Raw genomic sequence first — 22,144 nt, 5'->3', positions numbered from 1 at the left:
CGGGGTGGGAAACCCGTGGCGTTGGGTGGCACGTCCCCGGGTGGTGCTGAGCTCCCTGCACGTCCCCGGGAAGCAGCTTTGTGCCTCTGGGGGTCTGTGCCAGGCTGCCGTGGTCCATCCATGTGCTTCGGGGAGACCCTGGCGAGGGGGGAGAATCCCCGCTCTGTTGCACCGTGGGGGTGCTGAGGCACAGACAGCGATGGGGCTGGAGGGAGGCACGGGGGTAGCAGCACCAGCGCCAGGCTTCGAGGTGGCTTCTGTCATTGCCACTTGCACCAGAGAGAATTAAACTTCCCCGTGGGTCACCCTGAGCTGGACCGAGGGAGGAGCTGTGCCCGCGGAGGTGGCAGATGCCGGCTCCTGGCAGCCCGCCTGGCTCTGATCCGCGCGGGGCTCGTCTTTTCTGAATGAGAGCGACGAGCAGGGAGGAGAAGTGCCTGGAGAAACCCGAGCAGACGGCTGCGGTTTCTCTGGAGCCCGGAGCTGCTCTGCCACCTTCCAGCCGCGACACGAGCTCCATGCCGGGAGCTGCTCGGCGCTTTGTAGGGCCGCGTGTGCTCCTTGCTCCCTCCCAGGAATCTCAGGTTCCTACATGAGCAGCAAGGCGTTTCCAAGCCACCTGCTCCCAGAGGGGTTTTGCTGAAGGGGTTTGGGGTTTCCCATGTGCCTTGTGGGGTCTGTGGCACGCCCCAGGTGCTTGCCAGTGTCACAAATCCTCCTTCCTCTAGCCGTGCACCGAGGCACGCTGAGGATTCCCCTCCTGCTTCCCCCAGCGTGAGCTGAGCACAGCAGACATGAGTGTGTCGGACCTGGACTGCTCCTTCAATCCAGCTAATGGCTTGGTTTGTCCCTTACCTCTAAAAAATGAGGATGAAAGCTGGCTGGAGCGCAAAGGGCACAAAAACAACTTCACAGAGGGAACAGAAGAGAAGGGGAAGCTGGAGCCTTTCCCACTTGGTGCTGCTAAATCCAGGCGACGATTCAAAAGCCTCGCTTGAAGCCTGTGAGCACTGTGCTGGGAGCTTTGGCTCAGTCCATTTAAAAAAAAAAAAATCGGGCAATGCAGCAGCAGTGCGAGGGCCTGGCAGCCAAGCAGCTGCCCCGGGACACGTCCTGCACACGTGGCAGGAGGGCTCCGGTGGGCACAAGCCTTTGGCTGATCCAGGCGTGGGTGCTGCGGGGCCAGCAGAGGAGGAAGGAGGGGGTGATGTGTGGCGGTTGAACTGTGACGAATCAGTAAATTGGGCTTTTTTTTTTTTTTTTTTTTAGCTAATACCTGTAAAAAAAATACCTCCAACAATTTGAGGGGCTCTTTGATAGGCAATTAAAAAACATACAGCTTCATTTCCCAAATTAGTGGCTTAGCGAAGCAGAGCCCCAACGTGTGACTACAGCTGTAGCTCTGATGCTACCCCCGGAGACTAGGTGAAATTCCTTTAATCTCTGCGTGCGGCATGAAATCTGTTTTTATTAATGGTTTGGGATTAAGGCTTCTGCATGGAGGCAGAGAACCATGTCCCTCGCATGTCCCCTTGTCCTCTGCTTTCCCAGCCTGGGGGGGACGCTCGGTGCACGTGGCAGCATCGGTGTGTGCTCTGCGGTGGCGGCGATGGGAAGGGAAAAAAAAAAAAGCTATTAAGTGTTTCGCTCAACAGTTTCTTGAAAGCAGATGGAGCTTTTTATAATCAGTAGGGGACTGCTGGCCTTCAGCGGGGAGGGGAGAACCACAAGGAAATTGCTCCACGAGCCCTGGGTTTGAATAGGCACCTGCGTGCTGGAAATGAGCTGGGCACAGGAGGCAGCTCCTGGGGACGAGGGCGGGCGTGTGGCCGCCGGGGGCTTTGCAGCAGGTTCTGCGCTTGGAAGGAGGCAGGAGGAGGGCTCCAGCTTCTGCACGCTGCCATTTCCCCAGCTGATGAGCTGAAAGCCCCTTTACCTGCTGAAGGGCACCCAGCAGGCATCCGCAGAGTGGTTTTCTGCTCTCGAGGGGCTGGGTTACAGCCACGGGGAGCTGCAGCTTCCAGCCGGGCAGCGCAATCAGCAAAGCCTCCAGTATAACCTCCCCCTCCAAGGCTGAGCTCTGCTGCAGGAATAAAACAAGCTCGGGGCCTGTCTCCCTGCGGTTGTTTCCATTTCACACGGGCTCATTTTCCAAGGTAAAACTGGGGCCGCCTGGCTGCTAATTTCATCACCCCAGCCCTGGGAGCGCAGGCGCCGCTGGGGCTGTTAGTTACTGTTAATTATCCCGCAGCGCGGTGTGAGGTCTGCAGGCCACATCACGCCTCCGGAGAGCTCTGGGCAACATCAGCCGAGCAGCTCGGCATCGCGAAAACTGCTCCTGATCCGTTGCGAGGTGCACGGCAGGGAGGGGGCTCCGGCTGCCTCCCCTCCTGCTCCGGGGTCTCCGGCACTTCTGCACGGTTACCCAGCGCAGCGGCGACCTGCGGGGCTGGGACTGCACGTGGAGGCTCGTAGGGGGTGTTTTAGCTGCTGCTGGGCGCTGTTATCTCCCCGGTCAGGCCACAGTGTTCGCACATGAGCTTCCTCTTCTCTCCCAGACGTGCCTGCAATTCCCATGAGCGCTCACAGAGGATGCATCTGCCTGCAAAGATGCCAGGCTCGTATTAATGGCATTTGTGTCCCTTTGCGTGGTTATCAGGATGGAAGAAGCTATCTCCATTTCCCAGAGCCTGCCGGCCTGGCACTCGCACAATAAGGGTTTCTCAGCAGGAACCAGCTGTGAAATGCAATGGTAAATTACGCTTTTCTACCTAAATGGGTATTTCTGGATTTCCTGCTGGGGAGCATCCGCTGTGCTTAAGCAATGGTAACTGCTGCGAGCCGGCTGGCCGAGGGGGCTTTGCTGCAAAACCTCCAGACCAGTTATCGCCTCTTCCATGCCAGTATTTTGACAGAAGTGGGGGTCCAGAAGTGGGGGTCCAGAAGCAGAGTCAGATTCCTGCTGCAGAGGAGCTGCTGGGTGAGAGGGGAGTGGCTGTGCCCACGTTGTTCTGGTGGAAGGGGAGACGTGGGTCAGAAAGACCAAAGAATTAAAACCATAAGGTGGCATTTTCAGAAGTCCTAGAGACCTGGCCAGATGCTTGCAGGGGCTGAGTTTGAGCCTGCTTGACAAAGTTCCCACCTGACCTAGGAGCAGCGAGCACAGAACCTGGTTCAGGCAAGTCCCTGAACGTCCTTTCAGAATTCAGGAGGCAGAAAGCAGAGAAGTAACTTCACTGAAAGTGAACGTCATCCTTTCCACTAATAAAAAAGCAAGCTGATATTCTGAAGCTAAATATCTGCTCCTGTGTGCTACGTACGCCTGCCCTTAAGGCTGCCTCTGGAGGAGCGTCGGCTCCTGCCCTGCCCTGGCACTGGGCTCTCAGGAGCGCGCTGCTCTAGGGATGTCTTCACTGGCCAGGTACAAGCCAGAAGCAGACTTGAACTTGGATGAAGCCACTTGAAATCGTATCCACGACAAACAGTTTAATGGCATTAAGCTCTTTTCCATTCGAAAAATGCCATTGTGTTTGGGGTGATAACTGGCGGGCGGTTTCCAGGCAAGGGCAGGCACCGGGGCAGAAATCCTGGTGAAGTGTCACGTTACCCGCACGCTCTCCTCCAACGCCTTGTGCTGACACGGCTTCCTCTCCTCTCTTCTCCTCTGGCTCTTGCTGCTTGGAAGAACATCTCAGACCTTGGAGGTGAGCCCTGTCCCCAGGTGCCGAGGTGGCACCGTCAGCTCTGCGCCGCTCCCCGGCTGCTCCTCGCCTCGCGCTGCCACGCCAAGCTGGCGTGGAGCCGGGGAGGATGCTGCTTGCTCCAAAGCTTGCACTGAACATTGGTTGGGAGCAACAGGTTTTGTACTAATTAAAGAGGAATCAATTAGGCTGCAAGATATTCAGCCACCTGGTGCTTCTGACTATTTTTTCCTCCTCCTTCTCTTTTTCCTTAATGTGCTGCTGCTGCCTCCAGGGAAGTCATGAAAGAAGCAAGACACGTTCCAGTTTCTTGCTTTCTTTTAGATTAAAAAATGCTGTTTGTGGGGAAATCTGTGCAGACCAACCAATTAAAGCACCGTACATGTCCCTGAGATCTGCAAACAACTATCTTCCGTGCCATCCATCATTCCCTCCAGCCGCCCTCCTGCCTACCCATCTATGCGAGTCACTGATCTACAGCTCTCGGCTCTGTCAGCTGGGTTGTGCTGCGTGAAAAAAATAATTCACAGCGAATAAAGAAAAAGCCAAGAAGAAGGTGTAATAGGATCCTGTGGGAGGCACAAAGAAGTCCTACACGCAAGGAAGCCCTTTGGAGACCCGGCTGCGCCAGGCTTTCCCTTGCGAGACAATCCATTAAACAGTCTCTCTGTGCTCAATAGCTCCATAAATAAAAAGGAGCTGAGAGCAGCGGGCTGTCTGTCTCGCTGCCTCCCCAGGCAGCTCCCGAAGTTTGCAGAGCGCTGACCTTGAAGAAAATGGCAGGGTCAGCAGGGAGGCGGCTCGGCTGAGCCCTGAGGCAAGCGCCGCGAGCGCTGCGGATGAAAAGCCGCCCCTGGCTTCCTGCCCTCGGGGTGGTGACGAGCAGCAGGGGAGCTGCGAGCGGGGAGCCCTGTCTGGGGGTGCAGCCCCAGGGGATGCGTTCTGCCCTCGGGCTGATGCTTTTCCCAGCCGAGGGATTGTGAAATCCCTTTGATTTGTCTGAGTGCACAGTAAAGCCCTCTCTCTGCCAAATCAGATTTAATATTAAACACAAAAGGGAGTAGCAAAGGGCAAAAGGGAACTGGACTGGGTGGCAACGTAAAGGTTACAGAAGAGAATATTAATGCCATATATTAGGGAGCTCCTCGGAATCTGGCATTTGGAAGTGTTCATTTATGTCACTGAATCACTCTCTGGGAGCTGCTGCATCAATTCTCAGTGGCCGTGGGGTCCCCTTCATGCTGATCCCCCTCCAAGAAATCTCTGCGAGAGGTGCTGGGCGGCCGCAGCCCAGGGTCCCCCTGTGGTGCTTCAGCCGCCACCCGAGGGACGACAGCTTGATAAGGAGGAGATGACCAGGCTGGAGCAGCATGAGCCATGCCAAGGAGCAACACTGGTGTCTGAAGGCAGCAAAAGGCCAGAGAGTGCTTGGTCGCGGTGGCAGCGGCTGGTCTTCCTGTCCCCGAGCCAAAGGAGCCCCTGGCAATCGTGGTGCGAGGCTGAAGAAGAACACCACAGGGTAAAGTTGCCAAGTGGACACGACGATGGCCATGAACCCACGGCAGATAAGCCTGTGATCATCCAAGAGCTAAAGGCGAAGGCTGTGCTCACGTGGCAGCCCCAGCCAGGCGAGGATCAGCCGGCGGCGGTGCCGCGCTCTGTCTCCTGCCTGTTTTCCAAGCAACGCCCTGCCTTTTGTAAGAGCCGGCACAAACCTGCGCTCCTCGCTGCTGCAGCTGTGCTGGGAGTTACTGCTGCGGCTCCTTCCACTGCCGCGGCTCCTTCCACTGCCGCATCTGTGCCATCCACACCTGCCTTCCCACGCCGCGCTTCCCAGCTCGGGGCCGAGGACGTCGGCCGCAGGAGCGTGCTGTCCCGTCCCCAGAGCAGAGCAAGCGGCTTGCGGACGGGAGAAGCGGCAGAGTCCCCCCCTTCCCCTCCGCACCGGGAGCTCTGGAGATGAGTAATTGCTGCTGACATCTCTGGAGAGCAGACATGGCAGCTGCCAGGGCTTTATCAAAGCTCAGGTTCACGCCTTTGCTGAACAGCAAGGAGCCTTGGAAGAAAAAGCTTGCACGATGCTCCGCGTAAGCCTGCTGCTTCGCCAGCTGGGAAACAGCCCCGTGGGAGCGGGAGCAGGCTCGGAGGGGTTGAAGCAAAGCAAAGAACGGCAATTCAGCACCTTCCCCTGGTGCCCCAGGCTCAGGATGGGGCAGAATTTCCCATGTTTGAGAAAAAAGAGGCCGAGGGCTGGAGGTGTGAGTGCAAGCTCCCTCCGGATGAGCAGGTGTCTGTGCATCTGTCTGACGGCGAGCGCCAGCTGGTCCACGCAGAGCTCGGCGCTGTCCTGTGATGCTGTAACAAGCTAGGAGTAATGCTTCAGGCTGATTAATTGCTAGACACTTGTCTAAAAAACGTACCACCAGAAACACACTCCTGGATGGACCCATCAAGTTACCTGCAGTGTGTTTTTAGCTACAAAAATATATATATATATCTGTTGGGGAAAAAAAAATACTTTGCATGGGAACTGAAGGCACAGGAGCTGCAGTTTTTTCCATGCCAGCTCCCAGCTTTGCGTCTGCACCCAGAGAGTGAAAAGCAACGCTGCCTGTTTTGGAGAACGTAGGGGCTGAATCAGCACGATTCCTTGTGCGAGGAACCTGGAGGGCTTGATGGGGGCTCCTGCGAGAAGGCCAGCACCTAACTGCACCTCTCGGATCCGCAGCGCGAGAGCAGAGCTTGCCCCTGGGGTGGAGGGGAGCAGGCACCGGCAAGCCCGGTAACGCAGCACCGCTCCCAGGGCCACGTTCAATTAAACAATGCAGTCATCTGATTTAGGAGAGTAACAAAATGTCCCCTTCGCAATCGAGCCATCAGCTTTTATCTCCCTGGTAGGAACAGGCTGACTTCAACAGCGAGGAAGCGATATTTCAGAGTGTCTAATAAAGCAGTTTTAAAATGAAGCTCGGCGGAACAATAGCCGTATCCAAGAGCTGGCATTTGAACAGGGAGTCGGGCGGGGGAGCTGTGCTACAATTTATTTCATCTCATTTCATTTCAGAAGAGGGAAGCGAAACAAAGCAGACACCTGAGGCATCTCCAGCCCGTTAGTGCCTTAGCAAATGCTGCCATCGCGCGGGGACGGCGGCTCCGGGAAGCCTCCTGCGGGGCCCTGGGGGAGCCCCCACGGGGCGTGGGGCAGGACGAGCCCCGGCAGCCCCTGCTCTCGCGTGGGATGCTGCTGCCGGGGGAGCGAAGGGGCCCTCCTCAGCCTCCGCCAAGGGCTGGAGGCAGCAGCCTGGAGGCAGCAGCCTCCGCCTCGGCTGCAGCAGCACGTAAAGCGGTGATCCGGTGATCGGCGCCTTATCTCCAGCACAAATTAAGTCCCCAGGCCCATTTCCAGCGAGCGGGAGCCCAGCGTTAGGCGGCTGCGATACCGGGAGGCCGCAGGAGCTCCTGCCAGCACGAAGCAGATAACGCCGCCGTGCTAACGCCGGGCCTCCGGCAGCTCGGCTCGCACAGTCTCAAATCACGTTCCTATGGAAACGAGCTTGGAGGCTGCCCAATTTTCCACAAACGAGGAGAACGGAGAATGAACTCGTATCGATTAAGTGGCTATTTGTCGCATTCGGGGCGCTGCAATTCAAGAGGATGTATGGCTCCGTAACTCCCGCTATAGATTATTTCATGGACAAGGTATATCACATCGACACCACAGAGAGCAGCTCGGTAACCCTTCTGCTGTGCCTCAGGAGCTGCAAAAATGAATCAAATTCACTGAGGCTGGGTTAAAGCTTCAGAGCGATCACAGGCAATTAAAAGGGAAAGGAAAAAAAAAAAGGAACAGATTGAGGATTTGATGGTTGTGTGCTCTGCACGCCGCAGTCATTCACGCTTTTAATGAGTGGGTGAGCAACGCTGCTTCTCTGGGCTGGTAGCGCCTGACCCCAGTGTCTGCAGGTCTGGGGTGAGTCTCATCCCAGGCAGGGTTTTCTGCACTCCCAAATCCTCCTAGGAATCAAGAGGTGAAAATTTCAGCTGACTGAGGGGGTCCTTTTTTAGAAAATGGGTATTCCTGTTACAGAAAAAAAAAATAAATAAATGAAAATAAAATTCAGAAATCAGCCTGGGGACCACAAACCCCAAAATCTTCCAGAAAAAAAAATAAAAAATCCCAGAATCATTTGAAAAAAAAAAATAAAAAATAAAAATAAAAAGGAAAGGAAAGGAACCTAAACAACCCTGAACCTGAGCTTCACAAAAACGTCACCAAACATGAGCAATAGCTGAGCCTGACAATTCTGGGGCCTGACTCACAGCTCCTGCGTGCCTGCAGCACTCCCAGGCTCATTTAAATGCCTTCGTGAAGCCGCGGGGAAGCAGCCCCGTGGGTGTGCGATCCCCACCCTGAGCAGCGACCTCGTTGGGCCTAGCAGAGGCTGGGGTCCTCTGAGGAGCTCATCCACGTCCTCGGGTGCTCTGGTCCCTGGTGGGCAGACGCTTTGAGGGCAGACGCTCGCGGGTGCCCCCCTAAGCCGCTCCCCAGCCCTTCCCTGGGGGCTCCCGGACACACGACCGGGGGCTCCCGCTCTGCCAGCCCTGGAGGTGCCCGCTGTCCCCCTGCGTACACCCCCACCCCCAGGCACACCCCCACGAGTGTGCACACCCACGCACACGCTGCCTGGTGTGCCCGCAGCCTCCGGGACGAGACGTGCAACCTGCTGGCGGGGGGCTCCTGCCTCCCCCCCCCCCCCCCACGGGCACCATCGTCGCTGCCGGACGGCGGCTGGCACACGGCCGCGTACGGGGACGAGCTGCTCCGTGCCGGGTGTGATATGGGGGGGCGGGTGCCCGTGAGGGGGAGGCCGTGTGGGGGCCGAGGCTGTCCCCGTGATGGCGGATGGGGGGCGCGGGGCTGGGGGGGGGGGCGGCTTTGGGGTGCTGATTTGGGGATTGGGGAGCCCGGGGGAGGGCACGGGGGGGCTGCAGGATTTGGGGGGGCCTTGGGGGCAGGAGCCCCACAGGGGTCGGGGAGCCATTGGGGACGGGGGGGGCATGGGGGGCTGTGGGGCAGGCCCCCCCCCCCGGGCTCGTCCCCCCCCCCCCCCCCCCCCCCCGGCCCCGAAGCCCCCACGGCACGCGGGCCGTGCGCAGCGCGCATGCGCGGCCCAGCGGCGGGGCTGTGGCGCATGCGCCGTGCCGGGCACGTGCGGGCCCAGGCCTGAGGCGGCCGCTCCCGCGGCTCCCCGGGATGAAGCCGCCGCCGCCGCCCCCGCCCCCCGCGAGGTACCCCCGCAGCGCTCCACCCCCCCTGGCGGAGCGGCACGGCCGAGCCCTCGGGTGTCGTGCCCGGGCCCCGGCCACGCCGCGGCGATGCGTTGCCCTGCCCGAAAGCGGGCCCTGAAGCGCTGTGCCCTGAAGCAAGATGGCGGCCGCGCGGCCTCGGGGCGCTCCGCGCAGGCGCAGGCGGGGCTCGGCTGCGTCATCACCGTGCGCCCGCCGCGGCGCCAACGGCGGCGGAGGGGGTAAGGGGGCGGTGGAGGGGCGCGGGGGGAGGGGCTCGGCACCGGGAGTCCCGGGGCTGGGGGGGCTCGGGGAGTTGGGCCGTGCTGCCCCGTGAGCTGCCCGGTGCGGCCCGGGGCTGCCCGAGGCCCCAGGCCCCCCCCCCCCCCCCATTCACCCTCCCGGTGTCCCGGAGGCCGCACACGGCGGACACGGAGCCGTCCCGAGTTCCAAGGGGAATCCCCCCGCGGAGCGGCGGCCGTCAGGGGCCGGGGGTCCCGTAGCCGCCGGTACAACCGGGGGAGCCCCGGTGCTGGCGGCCGGGCCGAGGCTCCCGCCGGGAGCCGCTCCCCGATCGCTGCCCAGCCCCGGGCCCTGCCTGCGGCCCCCCCCCCCCCCGCGTCCTTTCCCCGCCGCCGTCCCGGGCACGGGGCCGAGCCTCGGCGCTGCCCGCCCCCGGCAGGGCGGGGAGGGTGCGGGAACCGAAACCGAAAGGGAGCTCGCGGCCATCTTGCGGGGGTGCCCGGTGGGGCCCGGTGCCGCCTGCGCTCTGCCCGGTCGGGCCTCGTGTGTGCTGCTCTTGCTGACAGAGTAAGTGGCGTGTGCGGGAGCTTATGGACAGGAGCGAGGTAAGAGCCTTCAGCGTGGGGATAAACCTTTAATCCCCCTCTGCCTTCCTGCCAGCCCTGCCTTCAGCGCAGGGCTCGCCTCCCGTGGAGCCCGTGTTGTTCCCGGGGGGTGGAATAAGCCCCTGTGGTGGTGCCTGGGTGCAGGCAGGGGTTGTTGACCTCCCTGTTTGAAGAGTGAAGCTCCCGGCGACCTTGGGCCGTACTTGGTTCTGCGCGTTTTGCTGTTACTCTGCCGTTTAGGTGACTTTAGGAATGAATTACCCCGCACGCAGCCCACCTCCTTCTCTCCTTTTCACTGTGTAACTGCCAGCTCCTGCGTTTCACCCATCAAAGCTCACGCCACGTGGCTGCAGAACTCTCACAAAGGCCTCTTTATGAAGGAAGGGAACTTTCTTCACGAAGTTAGTTTTCTAAGGAAAGTCTTAGCCACGTAGGTGAAGATAAGTGACTTGGGTGTCACCGAGAAGGAGGTAGGAGGGTATCGGTTGCATGTTTTTATCTGCTTGGTTCACAAGCAGCCGTGGTGGAAGGGCTAGATTTTATCCTGTGCTTGGTTTCTTTTCTTTAAAAAGCGCTTAAAAAGCTTAGACCTATGCCCTGTAGCGCAGGGGGATGGCCCAGCTGTCAGAGATGCGAGTGAAATTGGGGCCGCGGTCCCAAAATACCTTTCATACCGTTAGAAAGCACGCACCTATCCGATTTCTCTGTATGTTATCACTTTACTCCTCTTGCGGTGCGATGCTTTACCTCTGTAGGTCACGTCCAGGAGGGAAAGTACATTTAGGGTGTCAGACTTCAGGCCACGAGTCTAAAAACTGCTCTGAGTCCGTTGCAGCTCTGCTCTGTCCTGTGTCAGCTGCTTCACCTCCTCATGCCGCTGTTTCTCTGCACAACAGAGCTGTGATTCTTGCCTCCCTGAGGGCAGCCAAGCGAAAGCTGCTTGTGTTCTGGAGGCGCCTGGTGAGCCTTTGACAGAAGGCGTTGCCAAAAGGCAACCAGCCTCTGCACAGCCGGCTTGAAATTCAGCCCCAAAAGAAGAGAGGGTCGCTCTTTTTTTTAAGCTGTTTTCTCGTGGGTAGCTTCACCTGTGATTCCCAACTGCTGGCTTTTGTGCTGGGCAGACAGAATTTGCCATTTGTGCCTGCGTGAATAATTTAAACTCCGTGGAAAGCAGGGAGGCTTGGCAAGGCGAAGATGCCTCGGGTGTCTCGGGAGCAGGGAGGCTGTTCGGACTGACTTTCTGGGAGCCTGTAACTGTGTAACTGGGTTCTGAAGTCCTGTTTTTCCCCCTCCTAGCAGGTTCCTGTTCAGGACTGGAGAACGCCGAGCGACCCACGGCTTCTCTTATACCGCTGCGAAGGCAGCCCGGTTCCCCCTCGCGCTCCAGCAGTGCGCTATGAACAGAGGCACCACTCGAGGCAAAGGCTCGTATTTTACTGGTTCAAGACCTAACTACTCCAGCACTAATCCAGGTTTCTTTCACCGCCCCCATACCCCACAGGAAGCTAATCCGGACGCCTTTTCACGACAGCAGTTCCTAGAAGGGCAGGACAGCGAAGTCTGTTTAATTCAGGAGCTGCAATCGTACAAGGAACCGCGCGCCGGAGGCTGGCAGGCTGTGGCACCGGCTCCTGCAGGGAGATGGCAAGCCAGGCGCAGCAGAGCGGGATGCTATAGATTCTCCAACAAGTGCCTGCGGGTGGAAACTTCATCGCATTGTCACCCTCCTCAGTACCATGGTCAGGAGAACCAGGAGAGAGATTCTGACACCATAAGTCTGAATTTCCAGCGACTGTCTCTTACTGGGCAGAACCATGAACAGGAAATTCTGAATATCTTCAGGCAGCTTGGGGTGGGGAAGACTTGTACGGTTTATGATCTTGCACGGAAGCTTAAAACTCGAAAGAAAGAAGTCAATCGTATTTTGTACAAGCTCCTCAAAGAAGGCAAACTGCACAAAGGTGAAGAGACGCCGCCACTGTGGAGGATTGCCAGCCCAAGCGCGGGGAGAGAAAGAAACCCTCCAGAGCACGGGGGGGGCAGCGTGGCCTCAGCTTCTGAGAGCACAGGGGAGAGGAGCGCGGCCGGCTCGAGAGACATCAGCCCCACGATGGCTGAGACAAAGGACAAAATCTGCAACTACTTGTTCAGAGTGGCAGAAACGACGGCGCTCAACCTTGCCAAAAACATTGGCTTTTCGAAGGCCAAGGACGTTAACGCCTTTCTCAGCGCTCTGGAGAAGCTGGGCGATGTCCACAAGGAAAACTCGAACCCTCCGCGGTGGTCCCTGACGGACAGGAAACGCGAGCGGATGCAGATGCGGCTGAAGGGCAGCGCAGCGACCAGAAGAGCAGACCCCACACCTGGGTCGAGTTTGCCATCTTCCTCCGTTCCTCCAGATCCCCGGGAGATGACCGTGGCTGTAGCTTCGCCGGCGGCAGGATCGAGTATAGAGAACGGACAGCAGCCTCTGGGACAGACTGGTCAGAGCAGTGACAGTGACACAGAAGCAGCCGTGCCTGAGGACACCAAGCCCGTCTTTTCTAGCTTCAGTACCTACGACAGCTCTGAAAATGGCAGGTGGGCTTCGGATGACATCCCAGACAATCTGAACACTATCAACAAGCAGCCTGAGGAGTCGGAGTCCATCATGAACTCCCAGGCTTCCCCCAGTTACGCCGCCCAGTTTGACGCTGGTTTCCCGTGTACGCCTGTCGAGAAACTAATGGCTTGTCAGGAGAAGAACCCAGTGAGTGGCCTTACCGAATATTCCCAGTACACCTCCCAGCACTGTGAGTTTGAAATGCTGGAGCAGAGCGGGCCCTCTCACGAGCCACGGTAAGAAGATCTCCTAGCTTCCCTGAGCTCTTTGTTTAAGCTAACCTGAACCAACTTCACCTCAGCCTTGTCCTGAAGGGCCTGCTCATTAATGTTTACTTCATTTGGGACTGATTAGCCTAGCTGATTCCTTGTAGCAGCTTAAAAAAAACAACAAAACGCTAAAGTTTAACCCCAGGCAGCCTGGATTTCATCGCTTTCAGATCACAGAGAGTAAAACTGGCATTTCGGGGGTACCTCTAATTAACCAAAGGCAGTCGAGATGTTCTCTCTGTGGAAGTGGTATAAAGGGAGCCCCAAACAAAGCCCTTGGGCGTGGATATCTCGGGTTAGATGAGGTGAACCTGCTCGGAACATCCCTGTGGTGCAGCAGGTCAGAGTGGATGCCGTGCGAGCAGAGCGTGGCGTGACGCTACAGTTCGTGGAGTCAGTTTCTGGAGTCCTGCCTCCACTTGCTAAATCGTGGCTGTTCCTGAGCACCAGTGAGACGGTGAAAAGTATGTATGTGCCACGCTGGGGTATGTCAATAGACTCGCTAGACAGGAAAATTGGCCTAATTTCTAAAGACAGAGTCCCAGGCTTTTTTTGTAAGGGGTGATCTGAATGGATTCAGCCCCACAACCCATCTCCAGATCCCACTTGACCCCTTTTTTCTGGAAGCAGGTTTCCTCTGCACGGGGCTGGAGGCCAGGAGAAAAGCCGTGTAGCGCTCACAAGGAGGAGGGAGACAAAAACACGGAAGGCAAGGGGTTTACGTGTGGCAGCACCTCTCTGAGGTGGTGTGAATGCACTGGGTGGTTCACGAGCACTTTGGGTAGTCAGGGAAAACACCGGAGGGACAGATGACCCGGAATGACCAGGTGCAGATGGAACTGCAGGCTGCTTTTAAGCTTCTTCCGTGTGCAGGAGACGTAACTGAGCTGTTATTTGCATACAGCCGTTGCACTTCTCAGGCTTGGCAACTGTGGAACGAGACAATTCATCCTTTACTTTCAGAACGAAATCTAGAGCTGCTGTAGGTCTCGTGAACAGCTCTGGAAATGCTATGAAGCAAGGCCCAGATGCAGAGCTCTTGGCATCCCTGATATTTTTGTCCTTTCTGCACATGGCAGCTAGCTGTTCCTTCTCACTTGAATCCCGAGGGGAACTGCTTGCTGTGAGAATACCGTGGGTTTGCCTCTTGGTTTACCTTGCTTGTTTTTTTTTTTTTTCTTTCAAAGATTTAAGTTCCAGGCAGTGATCAGCGGGCGCCGATTCCCACCAGCAGAAGCAGGGAGCAAAAAGCTTGCTAAGCAGGAGGCAGCAGCTAATGCTATGAAGGTCCTGATGCAAGAAGCAGAGAACGGAAGGCCCGATGGAATTAAATGTGAAGAGCCGTTTCCATCCAACAGTTCTGAATCAGAACTGGTGAGTCTTGTCTTCTATTTGTAAGTCTGGTCAAACAGTGCTTGGTCTGAAATTGGTTTCTTGCTGTAGCCTTTGCATGCGGAGCCAGAGTCGTCGTCTGCGCCAGCTCAACTGAACATGCTTCCCGGGAAGCACCCCATCAGCATATTAATGGAATACGGACAAAAATCAGGGAACACGATTGAATTCCAGCTGCTCTCTCAGGATGGCCCACCTCACGATCCTAGGTATGGCATGTTGTTGTCAGCTCTGGGGAGGATAGAAACCCTTTCTTTAATATCCTTGCTGTTCAGCATGCTACCCACGTTCCCGTGGTCATCGCTGACCTAGCTGAGTGCTTCTCTTATCCCAGGAGTCTGGGAACGGCTTCTCCAAGACATCTGCCTCCAGAAAGAGACCAAAAGTAATGCCTTTTCTCAGAGAAAAAGGGTGCTGTTTGTTCTACCCAACCAGGAGCAGCTTCTAGTCTTGTACCGTACCTGGTAGTGCCGGACTGGCATTTTAAACTGTTTGAGGCCATCGTGGTAGACTTAAATAAGAGAGAACGCAGAAGGATTTAATTTGAACTGGGAGAAGGGGATAATAAACAGACTGCAACATCTATGCTTAACACTCTCCGTATGCTATAATGTCCTGTCAGGTTCAGCTACTGTGTGAAAATGGGTGACCAAATTTTCCCTGCTGTGGTAGGAAACAGCAAGAAGGGAGCAAAGCAAATGGCAGCAGAAGTTGCCATGAAGATTCTTTCTGGAGAGCCTGTGCCACGTGTCTCACCGGAACAGGTACAAAGAGCTTCTTTATGAGACCCAAGTGTTTTGTTTGTCCTATTTCCCCTTTATTTTGTATTCCATTGGATTTCACCCCACCAAGTCACCTTCTGGCTCTAGCAGAGGTTTGCTTTGTCCTGCAGTAATACCAGCTGTTTTGTATTTAACAGCCTTCTCCTGTCTAACTCTGCTCTAGCCTGTTGTGACGCCCCAGGGTGAGCAGTCCACGCGCGGCTGTGGAGCACAGGTCATCGCTCCGGATGAATCCAAGGCAGCAAAAGCGAAGGGTGTTGGGGAGCTCATCAAATACCTGAACGTCAACCCTGTCAGCGGCCTGCTGGAGTACGCCCGCTCTAATGGCTTTGCTGCAGAGTTCAAACTCATTGACCAGTCAGGACCTCCCCACGACCCAAAGTAAGTAGCTGCATCCCTCTGGGAGGAAACTGTGCGTTTTTGCTGTTGTGTTTTCTATCCGTTCTTCAGGACAAAGTTCCTGATGCAGTTAAAGGTGGCAACAGGCCGTGCTGCTGCCTCTGCCAATCCTTGTGTCCAGACAACGATAAGCTACCTCCTCTCTGCTCTTTTCTACACAGATATAAAAGCAGACTGAAATCCAGAGGTCTCTGAGGTTCTCAGAAGTGCACTGCTGTCTTTACAGGTTCGTCTATCAGGCGAAGGTTGGAGGACGCTGGTTCCCAGCTGTAACTGCACACAGTAAAAAACAGGGCAAGCAGGAGGCAGCTGACGCAGCGCTCCGAGTCCTGATCGGGGAAACGGAGAAGGCTGAGCGCATGGAGGGAATCAACATCACAGAGGTAACATCCTCTTCCTCCAAGGCTGGAGCTGCTTTTCTAGCCCTGCCTGTCCTGTGCTGTTCAGTCCAGCAGAAAAATGCCTTCAAGAGCAACTGTGAGATCGTTGTTCTCTGAAGGTGTAGATAAGCTGATGCTCTCCTAAAATGGGTTAGATGTTTCCTCAGGGCATAGACGTTCTCTTCCCTCATGATGGTGCCTGCTGTAGGGCTACATTATCCTCAGATACTTCCACAAGCTGCTGAAATATGCTCCTGTGGTGGAGCAGGAACGTGCTCATTTTTGTTCTGTGATTAAAATAATTCCATTCTGCATTCCTTCATAGTACACTAAAAATTATGTCAGCTCAGAAAGTCGTGTATCAGATAAGAACAAAGCCCTGTTTGTGTCAGGACGGCTGTCCCAAACCTGTGCTTCTTTAAATCACACTTGAGTTTTGTGGTGTCTTAAAAGCTGCATTCCCAGCTGCACAGCTGAGTGTAGCAGCTGTGTCTGTAAATAGAAAATCCATCAGGGACGATGTGGCAGTCAGCAGTGCTAGAGGAGGCAAGTGCCCGTTTGAGACGGGGTGACTGTGCAGTCTCCCAACAGGCAGCCAGAGAAGGAATTCCTGCGAAACCAGTAACAGATTTCCTTGGCTGAGTCTCTGGGAACGGGCAAGATTGGTTTTGTTCCTTTGCAATGGGGTTCCCCCGGCAATCCCAGGAGGCCGCTCCTCAGCCCGTTTAGCTCGCTGCCAGGAGGACAGCTTGCCGCTGTCTGTTGATGATGCGCTTAAAGCGGAGCTCAGCGCATCGGAGAGTATTTCCCCAGAAATAACCAAAAGAACCTCACCCACCCCTTGATACTCTCCGTGTGCTCAGCCCAAAATTGCATTCCCTATGGTCTGTGTTTTCTGTCTTCCTGCCTTCTGCTTGGATAGCTGTGTTTCAGGCTAGCTGCTGCTGCTCGAGCTGTTTTGTTCACTGACCTGTTTGTGGTCTCTTAGCAATCCTGGTCTGCGTCCCCGTTCCAGCTCCCTGTAAGTGGCAGTACCCTCCACGATCAGCTGGCCATGCTGAGCCACCAGCGCTTCAATGCCCTCACTGCTCGCATCCAGCACAGCCTGCTTGGGCGGAAGATCCTGGCTGCCATCATCATGCGGAGGGGAAACAACGACCTGGGAGTTGTGGTCAGCATCGGAACAGGTATGGACAGCTTCTTCCAGCATGAGCTGATCTCTGAACCCCCTGCTCTTCCCTGTCAGCTATGACTAGGGAATTGCTGTAGGTTTCTTCAGAGAGGGCAAGAAATGCTGCCGGGGCTTGCGTAGTGTCACAAGTGATTTAGTTAGAGAGAGAGAACAAAGTGATTGTGCCTTCAGCTGTATTGCTCTTAATCTTTGCTTGCATTGCTCTGTGCTAGTCTGTGCGCATCCATCAGAGCGTGGATTCCTGCGTTGTATAGCACAAGATCCCCCAGTTTTTCACAGCTTTGTGTACCTTCGTCCCCTTTCTAGTTAGCTGCAATGCTTCCACCCAGAGTGGTTGGTTGAAAAGCGCAGAGGGTTTTGAAGGGACACTGCCTTAAAACTGTGGCAATTTAAGCTTTCACTATTCCTAAAGTAGCGTGTACTTTGTCCCTTATTTTCCTAACTGCCTGGATCAGGATAATGATCTAATAGTCAGGGTGCTGCTACTCAGAAGCCCGGAGAAGTAAAACTTCAGGTGAGATAAAACCTTCAAAACCCTCCCTTCTTCTGTGAAGCTGTGTGTTGACTTTGTGACGTGTTTTCTTTTGTGAAGCTGTGTGTTGACTTTGTGACGTGTCTTCTTTTTTTTTTTTTTCAGGTAATCGATGTGTGAAAGGAGAAGAACTGAGCTTGAAGGGGGAGACTGTGAATGACTGTCATGCGGAAATCATTTCTCGAAGAGGTTTTGTGAGGTGAGACAAGGGGAAACCCAAAGGAGAGGAAGAGGTGCCTGCCAAAAGGTGCTCACCCCATCCTAAAGGGATGTAGCCGTGATGGTTCCTTCGGAGGTAGCTGTGATCCTTTAACGCCGCTGTTTACCCATGTGCTGTTAAACAGAGGGATATTATTTCTGATAAGAAAGGGCCATGCCTGAATGGTCCCAAATTAGTACTGAACTGGAAACCTGCCAAGAGCCCAAGGGCCGCTTTGGACGTACTTAAAATGAAGCGTCCTGCAGAGGCTGCTTGGCCAGCACGCAAAGCGTGGTTTCAGTCTGAGCCCAGCTTTCTATCAGAGGCAGAGTGCCGGGGAATCTGCCCGCCAGATCCTGCTGCAGCCTTTCTGGGCCCAGGTGTAGAAAGCTTCAGGAAAATTTGTCAAACATGTTCGTGTTGAGAAGTGGGAAATCCTTTTCCATTAGTTGGGAGGGGCTTTCCCCAAACCAAACAGTGCAATTGTTCTCGTCTTTGTATAAACATTCAGCATGGCGCTTTTTCTTTTCTTAAACTGAAGTGAGATGCAGTTGGGCAAGCCTTTTATAGTTGTCTGCCCTTCCAGGTACGAACCGTGAAGCCAGCTGGTTTTGTAAAGCCTTTGTCTGCTGCTGTTAGGATCTGTCTTCCTCAGCGCTGGAAGGTGTTGAGGGCTGCTCCCCAGCAAGCTGTAAAATCAGAGCGTTGCGCTCTTGCTTACTGTCTGTCTCTGCTATTAATCTTGACAGCCGTGGCTGCTGGGCTGCTTTGGCACAGCAAAGCCTGTCAGAGATGAGAATGGTGAGCTCCACCTCTCCTTGCAAAGTGCCTGCACAGGTTTTATTTGAGGAATCTCTGTGAAGCCGCAGTTTTTCTTTAGTCCTTGACAGCATGTTGGAGACCTCAAGGTTTTTTCTCTGTTCCCAGACAGAAGCAGCCATAAAAGACCCAGTCGCTATAAATGGATCGTGGGGTTGTGCTAACAATTCTGCTTGTGTTCAGCTGCCTTTGGGGCCGTTTACTGTTAATGTGAACTTGGTGCTGACTGAAGGTGCTAGGTTACCAACCTTGAAGTCGTCTTCACGCTTGGATCAGATGCACGCAAGCAACAGAGCAGAGCCAGCCAGGCTTCTTTCGCTCTCCTTCCAGTGCTTCCGTCTGCTTACCTGACAGAATACTTATTTTCTACTACATGTCTTCTGCATTGCAAGAAATCTGCTTTATTTCATGCCTTGTCTGGAGTGTCAAATGCTGTAGGTTGGCTTCCAGGTATTCCCCGCCATGACTCCTGGTCTTTGCTCTCGTGTGTGGCAGGATGAGGAGCAGCGTCCTCAGTTTGTGGCAGTGGTTGGACTGAGGTACTCCTTGTTAGAGGAGCAAAGCAGCCTTTTGATGGTATGCCGCTGTTATTTTCAGGTTTCTCTATAGTGAGCTGATGAAGTATGACCCGTCTAATCCTTCTTCTGCAAAAGAGAGCATTTTTGAGCCAGCGGGGAAGAAGAGACTCAAAATAAAGAGCAATGTCACCTTTCACCTCTATGTCAGGTCTGTATGGGGTTGTACAGGCAATGACCTGTGTTGCTGCTGCACCGCTGGCCTCGGCAGCTTTCTGCAACCTGGTTCTAACCTGGGGAGCATTTCTTTTCTAGCACAGCACCTTGTGGGGACGGGGCACTCTTTGATAAATCCTGCAGCGATCAGGCAAGCGTGGTGGGGCAAGCCCAGCATCAGCCTCTCTTTGAGAACCCCAAGCAAGGCAAGCTGCGGACCAAGGTGGAGAACGGTGAGTGTGTTTGCTCCCTGCATGGCGGAGCCAGGCTGACTTCAGAGATCGTTCAGTGCCTGTGTGTAGAAGATAACTTCCTGTACAGCTGTTGATGGGGTTTTGAGGTTTATTGAATATCTGACTCTACAGAAAATCTTTCTTCTTTGCTTGTGCAGGGGAAGGTACCATTCCTGTGAAGTCGAGTGACATTGTGCCAACTTGGGATGGGATCCAGCATGGGGAGAGGCTGCGCACCATGTCCTGCAGTGACAAAATCTTACGCTGGAATGTACTCGGTTTGCAAGGAGCGTTGCTGTCACACTTCATAGAGCCAGTTTATCTCAGCTCTGTTACGCTTGGTATGAGACCCACCGGTTCTTTCTGGGTTGGGGGACAGCTGTGCTGCCCTGCTGCTTAGAAATGGGCTGCACTGACAAATAACCTCCGTCCCACAGGGGTGGGAAAGCTCGTTTGTGGAGGCTGTAGGAGTAACAGACTGAAACATCATTCTTGGCAGAGCTGTTCTGTTTTGAAGCATAAAGGGAGTTTGTGGATTTTATGTAGTAGGTGGAGTGAGTTTTTCTCCAGGGTTCTCGATTTTTAGAAGGCACATGTGATCTAGGAGGGTGAGACAAAAATTGCCTGGATGTGTCTGGTGATAAATGTTGCAGTCTATAAATCTTCGTCTTACACATCTAGGGGACGTGTAGCAATGAGGAGGTCACTCTTGCTGACCCCTGTGGCTGCCAGCTCTCTGTAGGTTGTGGGAAGTGCTGTGGTTCTCAGTGTTTGCCTTGTCTGCTACCTGTGCAGTTTCCCGTTTCCTAATGCCTTCACGTGTTATCTTCACAGGTTACTTGTACAGCCAGGGCCATTTGACGCGTGCAATCTGCTGCCGCATGGTGCGAGATGGGGACGTGCTGCAGAAGAAGCTCCAGGCTCCGTATCACATCAACCACCCTGAGGTACTGTGGCCCTGACACCTCTTTATTTCCCTCCTGTCTTCCACCTCTGCCCGTGGGCTTGGACCTCACTGAGGCCCCTGCAGGGGTGTCACCTGGCAGAGTGCCTGCAGCCAGGGTCAGGAGGCTAGTGACCAGTAAACCAGCCCTCTTCGCGTTGTTCCCCCAGTGTCTGTGGGTTACTGGGAGAAAGGAGACCAAGGGTTGCCCCTGTAGCCTTCAGCTTGGTAAGAACCTAGCACGTGGGACAAGCTGAGCCCCTCTCTACAGGGAACAGAAACGCCTCAGATTTTGCTTGTCCCAGATGAGATCAGCCCTAGCGCGATCACTTCCCAAAAGGAACAGCAGCGGGGTAGCTGGGATTTTAACACCTCACGAAACCCTCCTTTACCTCTGACAATGCAGGTTGGGCGAGTCAGCGTATACGACTCTGCAAGGCAGACGGGCAAGACGAAGGAGTCTTCGGTGAACTGGTGTCTTGCTGATGAAAGCGAAGTTGAAGTCTTGGATGGCACAAAAGGGAAAGTAGATGGGTAAGAGGAGCCTTTCCTGCTGATTTTCTGTTTGGGGAGAGAGGGGCAGCCATGAAGAACCAGTATGCTCCGGGCAGTTACAGTATCATGTGTGGGGAGAAGAATTTCGAACCGATTCGAGCCAGTGTTCTTGAAGCAGAACAAACACTGCCCAGCCCAGGCCCTACACCAGTCTCACTGAGCCAGATCTTGCAGGCATCCGATTGTGAGGTTGTTGCCTGTGTCCCCCTGCTCCTGCTTCTCTCCCTGTCATGTCTTTCATGGCTGCCTTTTTCTCTCAGACCGAAGCTGGAGGTGTCTCGTGTGTCGAAGAGGAAAACGTTTGCCCTTTTCCAGCAGTTATGTGCCAAGAACAACTGCAAAGACCTGCAGAAGCTCTTGGTGTACTCAGAAGCTAAGGAGGCAGCCACGTCGTACCAAGAAACTAAGCAGTGCTTCTTCAGCGTGCTGGAAGAGATGGGCTATGGCAGTTGGATCCGCAAACCCCAAGAGGAAGATAATTTCTCTTTCCTTGATGCATAACGAGATTCCCTGTGGGTGTGTGGCTGAGTGCGCAGGTGGGAGCATGGGTGTATGCGTCCATCCTTCGCCACCACCTTTTTGGAATGGAGTCGGTAGTATGCAGCAGTTTCCCCTGTAGGCCTGGCTGCCTTCTCTTTGCTCCTGTTACTCTGAGATCCTGCCCTTTCTCTTTTAAAACATGCATGAAAATTGTTGTATTTTTTTTTAAGCTGGGGCAGGCTCAGTCTCTATTTGCTTTTATGTTCACATCTTCTCTTTTTTAAAAGAAGGCACAAGAAACCAGAGGAATTCTTGGACTGCAAACCTGGAGCACTACACTGTGCACTGCAGCTCCCTCTGGCAGCTTTTGAGGCAAATTCTCTCTTTTGAGGAAGCTGGCTGGTTTCATGTCTCTTGTTCTCTCTGGATGGTGACTGGCAGCCCGTCTGGGCTGGGACACAAACTGATCTCTGCAGGACGGCCAGCACAACATTCCCTGTTTAATAAATTTTCTGTATTGTTAACTGGTTCTGTTCCACGGCTGTGTGAATTGCTGCAGGTTGAAAAAGGGGATCCCTGGGTAGAGCTTGAGGGCTTTTTTGGAGGGGGGAAGGGGCTATGTGAAAAGGAATTTTCTGCACAAACTCTGGCAGGTGTGAGTTTAACCAAGAGGTTTTGGGGCTGGGGCCCCTTCTGGTCTGCGTGCCCCCTCTGTTATCCTGCTGGCAGCTCTGGGTGCTGTGGCTGGGGGATGGGGGCTCCTCCCCCCTTGGGCTCTCACTGGGTCATGTGGGTCTCTGC

At 54.9% G+C, this 22,144-nt stretch overlaps 1 protein-coding gene and 1 long non-coding RNA gene across 6 annotated transcripts; one reads left to right on the top strand and one right to left on the bottom strand.

Annotated features, from left to right (window-relative positions):
• Nucleotides 1–6,728: 6,728 nt before the first annotated feature.
• Nucleotides 6,729–8,731, bottom strand: LOC125180237 (uncharacterized). Its single transcript, XR_007158580.2, has 2 exons — nt 8,379–8,731; nt 6,729–7,779 (listed from the first exon to the last, which is right to left on the bottom strand). It is a non-coding gene; the product is annotated as an uncharacterized lncRNA (long non-coding RNA).
• Nucleotides 8,732–8,921: 190 nt separating this feature from the next.
• On the top strand, nt 8,922–21,867 carry ADAR (adenosine deaminase RNA specific). Of its 5 annotated transcripts, none has more exons than XM_066986343.1 (15): nt 8,922–9,229; nt 11,132–12,673; nt 13,894–14,080; nt 14,150–14,307; nt 14,721–14,862; nt 15,044–15,261; nt 15,506–15,662; nt 16,675–16,846; nt 17,489–17,582; nt 18,999–19,127; nt 19,232–19,365; nt 19,524–19,706; nt 20,200–20,312; nt 20,715–20,842; nt 21,124–21,867. In XM_066986343.1, exons 1-15 carry the CDS (start codon nt 9,078–9,080, stop codon nt 21,362–21,364), a joined length of 3,750 nt encoding a protein of 1,249 aa, XP_066842444.1. In that variant the 5' UTR covers nt 8,922–9,077; the 3' UTR covers nt 21,365–21,867. The 5 variants fall into 5 exon arrangements, with proteins under 5 accessions (XP_066842444.1, XP_066842443.1, XP_066842441.1 ...); XM_066986342.1 differs by having other exon boundaries at nt 8,923–9,229; nt 11,135–12,673; nt 16,648–16,846; XM_066986340.1 differs by having other exon boundaries at nt 8,923–9,229; nt 16,648–16,846.
• The last annotated feature ends 277 nt before the right edge of the window (nt 21,868–22,144 follow it).

This window comes from Anser cygnoides, chromosome 33 (genome assembly GCF_040182565.1).
Source record: "Anser cygnoides isolate HZ-2024a breed goose chromosome 33, Taihu_goose_T2T_genome, whole genome shotgun sequence".
Classification (NCBI taxonomy): domain Eukaryota; kingdom Metazoa; phylum Chordata; class Aves; order Anseriformes; family Anatidae; genus Anser; species Anser cygnoides.
This window is presented reverse-complemented; position numbering and strand designations above follow the sequence as displayed.

Excerpts from the sequence above, each read along its gene's own strand:
- ADAR (XM_066986340.1), top strand. The coding sequence starts at position 9,078 with ATGCGTTGCCCTGCCCGAAAGCGGGCCCTGAAGCGCTGTGCCCTGAAG. Across the intron at positions 14,863-15,043 it reads CACGTGTCTCACCGGAACAG|CCTGTTGTGACGCCCCAGGG; the intron begins GTACAAAGAGCT and ends ACTCTGCTCTAG. Across the intron at positions 17,583-18,998 it reads TCTCGAAGAGGTTTTGTGAG|GTTTCTCTATAGTGAGCTGA; the intron begins GTGAGACAAGGG and ends TGTTATTTTCAG.